The 10,955-nt window shown below is 55.5% G+C and overlaps 1 protein-coding gene across 2 annotated transcripts; it reads left to right on the forward strand.

The window, feature by feature from the left end:
* Positions 1-5,232: 5,232 nt before the first annotated feature.
* Positions 5,233-10,196, forward strand: HMGB3 (high mobility group box 3). Of its 2 annotated transcripts, none has more exons than XM_082376175.1 (5): positions 5,233-5,337; positions 7,526-7,680; positions 7,957-8,096; positions 8,576-8,750; positions 9,181-10,196. In XM_082376175.1, the coding sequence occupies exons 2-5, from the start codon at positions 7,531-7,533 to the stop codon at positions 9,316-9,318; spliced, it is 603 nt and encodes a 200-aa protein (XP_082232301.1). In that variant the 5' UTR covers positions 5,233-5,337; positions 7,526-7,530; the 3' UTR covers positions 9,319-10,196. The 2 variants fall into 2 exon arrangements, with proteins under 2 accessions (XP_082232301.1, XP_082232302.1); XM_082376176.1 differs by lacking the exon at positions 5,233-5,337 and adding an exon at positions 5,420-5,550.
* Positions 10,197-10,955: the final 759 nt, after the last annotated feature.

The following is a 10,955-nucleotide window of genomic DNA, read 5'->3' on the forward strand; positions in this document are numbered from 1 at the left end:
TTTGCAAGGCCACATTTCAGGTTCTTTTTGGTTTGGGGGGAGGGGCAGGGTGGGTGAAGATAGGAGAATCATTCTCTTTGTGAAGCCCCATCAGCCATCCTAAGAACGATGATGCCCTAAGAGATGCCAGGGACCAGCCGCTGCCCCTCCTTCTCATGACGGGAAACTTAGGCCCAGAAAGAGGGCATGAGGAGCATTTTAAAAGCAGCGACTTCTATCCCGTTTTCAAAAGTGGCAATCTTCAGCTCTCCCCCTCCCCACCGCAGGAATCCCTTTGGTTCAAGTGAGGAGAAACAGTTCGTACCGTTTCCCAAAGAGGGGCATGCTGGCCCATTGGCTGCTCAGTGAGTCAGAGCCGGGCCTTTGCATCACTTGGGCGGTCACAGAAGGGCCTGCGGTATCAGGTGGTCAGAAACCCGGGGCGGCTCTGAGAATCCGGCGCTGCGCTCTAGGTGGGAGGGGGTCTGGGGTGAGGCCGTCTAGACCCAGTCACCCAGCAGTGGGTAAAGTCTTCAAGGCCTGACAGGGCAGGGCTGTTCCCGGAGCGGGCTGGGTCAGCGGAGGTGACCCCGCTGAGTGTCTCCTCCCCTCCCCGCCCTTCCCCCATCACAGCTCTCCCAGGACTGGGTGCCTGGGAGAGCAGGGACCCTTCATTTCATCTTCATCTTCCCCAGGAACCCTGGCCTGCCTGGCACGTCCTTGACTCGGGATGGGCTTGCGTGGATGAGGACCGTGTGCCCACAGGGCAGCAGTGTGGGCAGTATCGTGGAGGAAATCCTTCGGTCGTTGCCCCACTTCTCACTTTCAGTCAATGTGAAAGGGGGGCCGGCAGGCCTGGAGGCGCTGCTGCGGCCACGTCATGTTAAAGAGCACTGGCTCCCGCACTCCCTTCCCAGCGGCCTGACCCATGGCCTTGGGGGCGGGCGAGGTGGCGCAGGCCGGCCCCGCCCTCCCATCTGTTCCCCACCTGGAACCCCTTCTTCAGTGGAGCTGAGCTACCAAGAGTAAGACAAGCGTGGGATTTCCCTGGTGGTCCAGTAGTTAGGATTCCACGCTCTCGCTGCCAAGGGCCCAGGTTCAATCCCTGCTCCCTGATCGGGGAACTGAGATCCCACAAGCCCCACGGCGCGGCCAAAAATAAAAAAGAGTAACACAAGCGTGACACTAAGGGTCAAGAGACCAGTCTTCCAGCCCCTGCTCAGCCACTGACTCCTGTGGGGCCCTCTGTGGCAGGAGGAGGCTGGGCTAGTGGGCTTCCGAGGCGCCTCTACTGCCCTACCATCCCATTAGAAGCGCGCGGAGAGCCTCGCTAGGAAAACACTTTCCTCTCTTCGGGATAAGAGTCCAGTTGGAATGTAACTCCCACCCAAGAGCAGAGGGAAGGTGAGGTGGAGGCGCCAGGGGAGGCCCCGGATCCCCTGGGAGTGAGCAGAGTGGGGCAAGGGCCCTGGGAAGGCCTAGAAGCCAGCAGTTAAAGACTCCCTACCTGTGAAGACTGGAATTTACAAAGGCTCCCAGATCGCTAGTGAAAGGCTGTGCTCACATGTGGGATCTTCACAGCGAGTGCCCTTAACATATTTTAAATGATTCAACAATCTGACCCCACCTCTGCTCCCGAAATCCACCCTGGCGCGTTTCCATTGATTCTTCAAAGGAGGCTGGCCTGGTTGGGCCTCGGGGATGTCACCTTTAAGCCCTGGGTGCTCAGATGGAGACCTCGGGTGGGGTTGGGGGAGGGTGAGGTCTAAGGAACCAGGGTTTCATTTTTGTTGAATGATGAAGATTCCTCTTAGTTTTGGGGGAAGGGGGTCTTGAACTGACAGGCATCGAAAACCTCTTTACCACACTCTGTCGTATTTCCTATTGCCTTTGAATGGTTTCCTAACATCTCCAGGCAGCAAAGTGGCTTACAGGATTCTTGTTTGAGGTTCCCCTGCGTGGATGCACCTGACCTCAAAGGGGACTGATGTGGCTAAAGCGCTTTCCAGCGCCTTGACCAGCTGGAGCGACCCCAAGCCACTGGGCACCGAACTTTGCTGCAGACAGAAGAGGCAACTTGCCTTGGAAGCCCTGAGTCCAGGCCATGGCCGGGCATCCCTGACTTTCTGTCACTTTTTTCCCCTTCCAGGCTGTTTCTTAGCCCTGCCCTGGGTGGCCTTTCACAGGTGACAATCAGATCACTTTCACACACACCCTCACAAGCAGACTGGACTGTGGCTGGGGTGGATAAGGCAGGTCGAATCACCTTTGACACATGACACTGAGGCTGGCAGAGCTGAGGTGACATGGCAGAAGGCCCACCATGAAGTCAGTGACAGAGTCCAAAGCCACTGCCTCGCCCCTGCCCTCCAGTCCCACCCCCGCTTCACCCCATCTCCCTTCTGTTATTTATTTATTAGTAGACATTCAAGACGTGTACATGGGATTGAGTTATGAGAGAGTTTCTGCTGAGGTAGGGACCTGCCAGGCACCGCCTGCGCTCCAGCTGCTGCCACAGACAGGCCGTGCTGAGGAGAAACCTAGGCTGTGAGGAGCCTCCCAACCGAGGCTCATGCGGAATAGGCGGAGGAACTGGGGAGACTGGGCCTGCAGGAGACATGGAGACTTGGGGTGATATGTGTGTTTGTTGGGGGCAGGTCAGGGAACCATGGCAACAACCTTCAGATCTCTGACACGGGTCAGCGATGTCATAGACACTTTCTGTGAAGTTCTGATGTTGGTGACCAGAGGTCGAAGCTTCAGGCCAAGTGCTTCAACATGATAAGAGGAGTGGCTTTCTCGGGAGCAGACATTCTTCCTTTGAAGAATAAGAGGAAGCCTTTCGTCATTCGAAGTAAATACACAGAAATCGGAGGCGGCGGGTAGGGAAGAGGGGGTCTTGAGGGTGGTGTCTGGACACCACTTACTGTAAGCTCTCTTCTGGCTGGGAGAGGCTCTTATTTCTCTGGCTTGGCTTTCAAACTCCTACCCCTGGGAATGCCCTGGGTGTGCCTGGGTGTGAGTGTGTACACACGTGCTGCTTGTGACTTCCCTGTGCTTGTAAGTGTGACCCTCACCAACCACTCGAGGGCTCGCCAAGTAGTGCCCGTGGGCTCTGAGGCTGACCACTCCGGTTCCCCCAGCTTGGTGCTTGCCAGCTTCTAAGGGCAGCTTCCCACTGTGGCCAGGACACCAGGCGGTGGCTGGACCAGAAGGAGGCCCCTGCCCTGCCTGAGACCCTGACTCCCATCTCTGGCCTAGAAAGGCCTGACAACATTGAGAGGCTAGGGCACTCTGTACAGTGGTCAGACCATAAGTGGAGGCCCTGCTCCCCTCCGGGAAGGGTAGAAACAGAAGAGGGGGGAGTGGCTTGGGCAGATCAGACCCTGAGAACCTGATGGTGGAAGAAGCTGGAGCTGTCCGCCTGGGGAAGAGACTTGGCCTGCTGCGAAATCTCTGAAGGGTAAGGGATTGGACTGTGTGTAGGATGGTGACCCCAGGGCTCAGAGGTAGCCCCAGACGGAAAAGACAGCCCAGAAGGGAGGTGGTAAGCTCACTGTGAGTGGAGGTATGCAAGGAGAAGGTAGGCAACCGCTCAGCTGGCTCTAACAGGGCAGGGGATTAGACGAGGGAGCCTTAAGATGTCTGCATTCCTCAGAGTCTGTAAACTAGGGACCTAGGAAACTGACTTGATACCTGTGGCTCTTGTCAAAAGACCACTATCTTTGCCTTTTGGTCTCAATTGGATCCCTAATGTTGGAAGCCCAGCAGTGCCAGCTGCAGGGGCTCAGACTTGCCCAGGACATTCAGAGGAGTTGGCAAGAGCTGGGTGGGGGTGGGGAGGTAGGTGTCTTGTGAGGTCAGCTCCCTTGCATACCTCAAACTCAGCTACAGTTTCTGGAAACAGCATTTGGAAAACTCATCTTTTGGTGGGTCTCATCTCTAACTATGGGAATTATAAATAGCTGGCTATCTTGGCCTTCCAAAGTGCTTTAGAAAGTGAACTTCGATAGAAACTCATGATGCCTCTTCTACTATTTTCTCTAAATTTCAACCCTTGAAATGTGCTCCTTTTTCTCCCCCTTCCTTTTTTCTTCCATTCTTTCCAGGATGCTCATGGTATCTCCAAGAGGGAAGGGGGCTCTCATATATTTTTCAACAGGGCTGATACTAGCATTTGGAAAGGGACATTTCTTCCTCCTGCGTGACTCTCCTTTACAATGCAGGACATTTGGCATCCCTGGCCATCCCATCCTTATATTAAATTCCAGCAGCAAATCCCAATCATGGAGCATTTCCCAACATCCCTTAGAGGTGACACTGTCCCCTCCAACACACGCATTTTGAAAACCATTGCCTGAAGCCCCCCAAAAGAATTGACTTGCTCAAGGCCAAACCACCCAGTGACAAAGCCAAGGCCAAGTCAAATCTCATTCATTTATTCCAAGAACTTTTATTCTTCAATAGGGTGTGTGTCAGAAGAGCAAAGGGAACGCGGGCCTGAACTGAGGCAGTGGAGAGGGGACTCCCCGCCCGCAAAACTACTACTTCCCACGATTTCTCTCCTTTTGCCAAACTCCGGTTTCCTCCTCTAGCCCACCTAGCTCGCCGTTTCCGCAATTGCAGCACAAATTGACTTTCTGGCAATTAGTGGAAAGAGTCTAGTCGAGCGCGATCCGCGGGAGGAGAATCAGGTGCTTTTCAGGCGGGGCAGGGGAGTGCGAGTGCCGAAACCCAGAGGTCTCGGGAGCGAGCAGCCGCCTTCCGCCGGGCATTCGAGAGAGAGCTGCCGCCAGGCCCCTGCGGCAGAGTCACGGCGGAACTCGGTGGAGGTGGAGGACCGTCGACCCTCGCGGTTGATCCCTGGAGGTGTCCCGGGGCGGGGGGGGGGGCTGTCTGGGGGCCAGGGGTCGGGGCTGGGGGCTCACAGGCCGCAGCGCAGAGGGAGCAGAGAGCAGCGCAGCCGGGCTCGACCTCGCCCTCCAGACACCAGAGGCCGAGGCCGCTGGGAATGGAGGGGCCACCTCTCCAAAGTCCTTTGAGATCCCAGCTCTGTTCGAAGAGGGGGGTGCGGGGGGTGGGAAAGCGAGATTATTATTATTCCTCTGTTTTGCCTCTGCAGCCAGCGCCGGCGGGTTGTTCTGTTTGAATGAATGATCCCAGCGGCCGCGCCCAATGGGCGCCCGCGCCTGTTTAATATTCATGAGGCCCGCAGCCAATGGCCGGGCGAGGAGGCTGTTTTAAACGGCGGAGCCCGCTGGCCAATCAGGCGGCTCTCGTGGAGGCAGCTAGCGCGAGGCTGTGGAGCGCTGAGCCGCGCGTCGTGCCCTGCGCTGCCCAGACTAGCGAACAATACAGGTACGTTTCGCACCGCCCGCCGCTGCTGCTGCTGCCGCCGCCGCCGCTGCCGCTGCCGCCGCCGCAGCAGCAGAAGCAGCGCCCGCACAACTTTCCGGCCCGCGCCGCCGCGAGCGCGCTCCGCCGCCGCCGCCCCCTGCCTCTCCTCCCCGCGCCCTTCCCTCCCCCTTCGCCTCCTTTCTTGCTAGGTGCGGGAAGGAAGGAGCAATTCAGGTGTTTCAACTTTTCAGTGCTTCAAGCTGAGCTCCCCGCTGTCGGGGCTGGGCTCCCTCCGGGGAGCCACCTTCGGCCGACGCCCCCGGGGCAGCGGCCCAGGGACCGAGGCCCCCTGAAGCCAGATGTTCGGGCAGCTGCGGCGGCGCGAGCCGAGGGGCGGCTGCGGGTTCGGGTGGCGCGCGTCCCGGCGCGGGGCGGCGGCCCGGGGAAGGGGGCCGGTGCTCCCCGGCCCGGGACGGACTCCGCGGGGGGCGGGCGACCGCTGCCCGCCGGGGGCTACGGCGCAGGCAAACTTCGCTCCCGGGCTCGGCGGGCGCCGCGCAGACCCGCGGGCTGCACTGCTGCTTCTGCTTTAACATGGCCGTCGCGGGAGCGCCTGGCGGCCCGTGGTGGGGGGGCGCGGGCCAGCCGCCCCCCGCTTCTCTCCTGCCCGCCGGGCGCCGCCGCCGCCGCCGCCGCCGCCGCGAACATGGCTGGCGCGGCGCTCGGCTCGGGCGAGCGGAGGACCGGCGGGCGGGCGGGGTGGGCGGCGGCGGCGGCTCCCGGGAGGGCTCCGGGCTCGGCCCCGGTGCTCGCGGCCTGCGGCCGGAGGCGTGGAGAGCCGGGGTCGCCGCCGCGGGCCCCAGCGCGGCCGAGCGTCATGGCCGCACGGGCGCCTTTGTTATCCGGAGCAGTGCGCCCCGCGCCGGCGGGGGGGGAGGGGGCTCCGGCCCGCGGCCTCCGCAGCCCCGGGCGGGGCGGGGCGGGGTGGGGGCTGGCGAGCAGGCGGCGGCGGCGGCGGTGGCGGGGCCCGGACCGCTTTGTTCGCCGCCGCCGCCTGCGCCGGCCGCGCGCGGATCAGCCATTTTAGCGAACGGGGCTCGGAGGCACGGCTGGCGCCACCGTCGCCGCCGCCGTTGCCCGCCCGGCTCCGCGCCCCCGACGCGCTGCCGCCGCCGCCACCCCCGGCCCCGTGCGCCCCCCGGGGGTGGCAGCGGCGGATTTCAGGGGCACTTTCTTTCATCAGGAAGCTTTTGACAAAATGGAAGGTGAATTATGTGTGTCCCGGTGACCCAGCGCGGGGCCGAGCCCGGCTGCCCGTGGCCGGCCCGGGGTTCCCCCCGCGACCCGTCCCGCCGCACCCATGCCGCCGCCGCGGGGCCCTAATTCAGCCTTTCGGTCTGCCCCTGCGAAGGGGAGCGCTTTAGTTTTGCGTGATGACCTTGGGTGTGGGAAAAGGAAAAGATGGCGGGAAGCAGGGGGGTGGGACAGGGACGATGACACGCCACAGCTGCATTTTTATTTGGAAACTTTGGAGAAAGTGTTCCTGGCTGGACATGCGTTCCGCTTTACCGACGAGCAAGACTACCCCTTTTGGTCTCCCCTCCCCCTTTAGGTAACGATGAAGTGACAGATTTGAACTAGTAGTACAAGGGATAGCTGCTCACTTGCCAGCTCACCCTTCTTGTAAAAGCCATTTTTATAAGCCAGAACGCTTCAAAAATAGTGAAATTTCAAATGTTCCCTGTTTACAGTTCTCCTGCTTGGATCTTGTGTTTGGCAGTGGTGACAGTATTTTCGTCTCTAACATAGTAAAACAGATGACCAGCTAGCCTTAAGTCGTTGGTTTCAAGCTTCTGCCATCCACCTGCACCCTCTACAAATGTGTCCTCCCCAGTGCCCTTCCCATTATGTGATTGTAGTTTTCAAAACGTAGTAGTTCTGAGTCGGAATATACCTCTGAGCCACCCCACTTGGGTTGGTTCCATTTGGAGAACTTGATCTCTCTCAGAGAAGTAACTCGCAAACCAGCGCACTTCGTGCTGGTCAAAAGTTAAATGACATGCGACAGTGAAACTGATTTCCTCCCCACTCTGCCTTCAGCTGCTAGTGGCAGCTGCGGGGAGGAGGGTTCTTCCTAAATGGCCACCTTTGGTATATCTTGTATATATTCATTGTATTTGTTTTTCTTTGTCTCTCTTCCTTTCATCAGTCAAGATGGCTAAAGGTGATCCCAAGAAACCAAAGGGCAAGATGTCTGCTTATGCCTTCTTTGTGCAGACGTGCAGAGAGGAACATAAGAAGAAAAACCCTGAGGTCCCTGTCAATTTTGCAGAATTTTCCAAGAAATGCTCTGAGAGGTGGAAGGTATTTTTCTTTCGTATCTTTCGAGCCAGTCCTAGTTGGATTTCACACTTTGTGTTTACTTACCTTCAGTGTAGCCCCAGGTGGCTGTTTTCTTCCTCTTAGACTCATCTTGCCTGTCTTTAGAACTTTGCATGTGTGCTTTTATTTTCGAAGACTCTACCAGGGTTTAAGTCCCCTTTTGCAAGTGATTATAGCAGCTGCCACTTTAATTAAAGGACAACTGAACAGGTATGTGCTCATGGCATTGAGGAATTTAACAGGTCCTATTCTTTGCAGACAATGTCTGGGAAAGAGAAGTCTAAATTTGATGAAATGGCAAAGGCAGATAAAGTGCGCTATGATCGGGAAATGAAGGATTACGGACCAGCTAAGGGAGGCAAGAAGAAGAAGGACCCGAATGCCCCCAAGAGACCACCGTAAGTGACTATAGGATTCAGTATAACAGTTAAGAGCTTTCCTTCTGCTTGAAAGATTTCTTAAAAGATAACTACCTAAAAAATGTTGAGATACGTCTGCAAAACATTCTGTACTTTGAGCTTTAAAATGCAGGGCCAGGGAAGTCCGGAGTTACGGCTGTGTTCGTGAGCTGTGTGCCTGGTTGGCTGTCGGCCTTTCCACTGGGAAGGAGGCAGACAGCCCAGTTCTGGGTGTCAGGGTCCGGTCCATAGGCGTGTTCCCTACCCTCTTCCCAGGAACTGAGAAAGCACCATATATTTCTGAAGCGTCTTAGCATTCCGGTACCTACAGCTTTGTAGCGTTGTGCCTGGCGTCACACATTTCTTCACTTGGCAGGAGTCGTCGCGGTAGGAATTGGTGTATTCGGGAACTCGGGGTTTCGACTTCAGCTCCCATTTTGGTGGGTTCTCATGTAATGTATACCATTCTCCCCTCCAAGGTCTGGATTTTTCCTGTTCTGTTCTGAATTCCGCCCGAAGATCAAATCTACAAACCCTGGCATCTCTATTGGAGACGTGGCGAAGAAGCTGGGCGAGATGTGGAATAACTTAAGTGACAGCGAGAAGCAGCCATACATCAACAAGGCAGCAAAGCTGAAGGAGAAATACGAGAAGGTGAGGGGGATCAGAGTGCCGTGCGCGGGCTGGGCCCTGGGAGCCTGGATGGGTGAGCAGTCAGCTGCCCTGGCTGGGGCTGGGCTGGGGGTGGAAGGCTGCAGGACCCGTCTCCGCTCCAGATCAGCCTGGTGTGCTGGTGGTCTGGCTTCTGACCGATGTTGGTGTCTGGGGCAACTTTTCAGGCAGGCCTCGAACTTGGATCATGTGGGATGCCCCGGGCAGAGGGTCTGATACTGCTATTCACGGGACTTTGCGAGCGCTTGAACACCCGTTCATCCGCAACTGGAATGGCTGAGAACCCAACTTGAATCTGGAAACAAATACTTGAAAGAGCAGCCCTGTCTTCCTCCCTTGTTTTCTTATTCTGGGGCGGGGACAGCTGGCTTCTCCCCTTGGCTCATTGCGAATGTGTCCCTGTTCCTTCCAGGATGTCGCAGACTATAAGTCTAAAGGGAAGTTTGATGGCGCCAAGGGTCCTGCTAAAGTTGCCCGGAAAAAGGTGGAAGAGGAAGATGAAGACGACGAGGACGAAGAAGAGGAGGAGGAGGAGGAGGAGGATGAATAAAAAAAAACTGTTGATCTGTCTCCTTGTGAATACCTTAGAGTAGGGAGCGCCGTGATTGACACACCTCTCGCCCGAGACGTGTCTGTTGCCCTCATTAGGTTGAATTACCCAGTTGGATCATGATCATATCGTAGTCTCAGAGTGCTCTAGCAATTGTCAGTGGTTTACATGAAGCGGCCATGGGTGTCTGGAGCACCCGGAAACTGTATCAAAGTTGTACATATTTCCAAACATTTTTAAAATGAAAAGGCTCTCGTGTTCTCCTCACTCTGTGCACTTTGCTGTTGGTGTGACAAGGCATTTAAAGAAGTTTCTCGCATTTTCTTTTTTTTTTTTTTAATTTGTGAGGTGGTGTGTTAACTCTATGGTCGTTGACTAGGAATCCTGAGTTCTCAACTGTACATATCTATAGTTTGTAAAAAGAACAAAGCAACCGAGACACACTCTTGACGCTCCTTGCTTGGCGTGGAGGCTGTAGGAGCGATGCCTTCCGGAGGGGCCGTAGCTCAGGGCGTGCACTGTGGGGCTGGACCTGTGGACACTGCAGTGGGCATCCATTTAGCTTCAGGTTGTCTTGTTTCTGTATATAGAGACATAGCATCCCGCTGCCATTCTTAGCTGTGGAAAAGGGGGGGGTCAGCTGGCATGAGAAGTGTTTTGGATTCTTTTTAGTTGAAGTGTGGTAGTTTTAAACTGTTTGTTTTTTAAACAAACCATAGAACTCTTCATTGTCAGCAAAGCCAAGAGCCACTGCATTGATGAAAGTTCAAGAACCTTCTGTACTAAACACGATCTGCAATGTTCTGTTATTTTTTTTTTGTATGTTTAGAATGCTGAAATGTTTTTGAAGTTAAATAAACAGTATTACATTTTTAAAATCGTGCTCTGTGATAGTCTAAATGTCTGACTCACAGCAGTTTTAGCAGGACAACCTACTCCATGGTATCTGGTGACTAGCCTCCTGGTGAATCTGGTAAATGACTGACTTACTGTGGCCAGCCTCCTGAGGAGGGAGATGGAAGAGGGCTACTTGAAGCTGCTGCATGATTTTGTTTGTGTCTGAGAGGCATTAAGATGAAGTCTGAGCTGTTGAATATAGGAGCTAAGGTCATGGTACAGGCCAGATTTAGCACCCTTCAGAGGTTCGGGAAGGTGGGTGGTTAGGATTAAGGCTGACTACTGTGTAGGATGTTTTTGTTTTTGGTCTCCCACTCTGCCCCCCACGTTGTGGGTGTGAAATTCATTGCTGAACAGCAAAAAAAAAAAAAAAAAAATCTTTTGGGCTTTGTTTTTCCTTTCACCGCCTGCCCCTACCCCCCAGTACTCATACTAGAATATTATTTGTTCTGCTCAACAATCAAGGCGGTCTTGAGCTGTAACAATCTCTCCTGGACCCCAGGGAGGGGTGGGTGGAGGAGGGAGCAGTGTCCTTTTTTTCCCCTGACTTAAAGAAACCAAACACTCCAAGGAAGATGGCTGGGCTCCTGTTGCAGTTTCCATGATGGGGCACCTGCAGGGCAGGGCGATGGAATCAACTGCTTCTAAGCACTAAATGCATCAGAAGAAAAGACCCATCTACCCGTGGTTTGACCTCCGGAACACAGATTGTTAAAATGTTAAATTGTTAAGCCGGAAGA

This window comes from Balaenoptera borealis, assembly GCF_965194805.1.
Source record: "Balaenoptera borealis genome assembly, chromosome: X".
Lineage (NCBI taxonomy): Eukaryota > Metazoa > Chordata > Mammalia > Artiodactyla > Balaenopteridae > Balaenoptera > Balaenoptera borealis.

What these genes read in the sequence shown, in the direction of transcription:
- HMGB3 (XM_082376175.1), top strand. Translation starts at nt 7,531, where the DNA reads ATGGCTAAAGGTGATCCCAAGAAACCAAAGGGCAAGATGTCTGCTTAT. An exon ending in AATGCCCCCAAGAGACCACC is followed by an intron (nt 8,097 to 8,575) that starts GTAAGTGACTAT and finishes CTCCCCTCCAAG; the next exon opens with GTCTGGATTTTTCCTGTTCT. An exon ending in TGAAGGAGAAATACGAGAAG is followed by an intron (nt 8,751 to 9,180) that starts GTGAGGGGGATC and finishes TGTTCCTTCCAG; the next exon opens with GATGTCGCAGACTATAAGTC.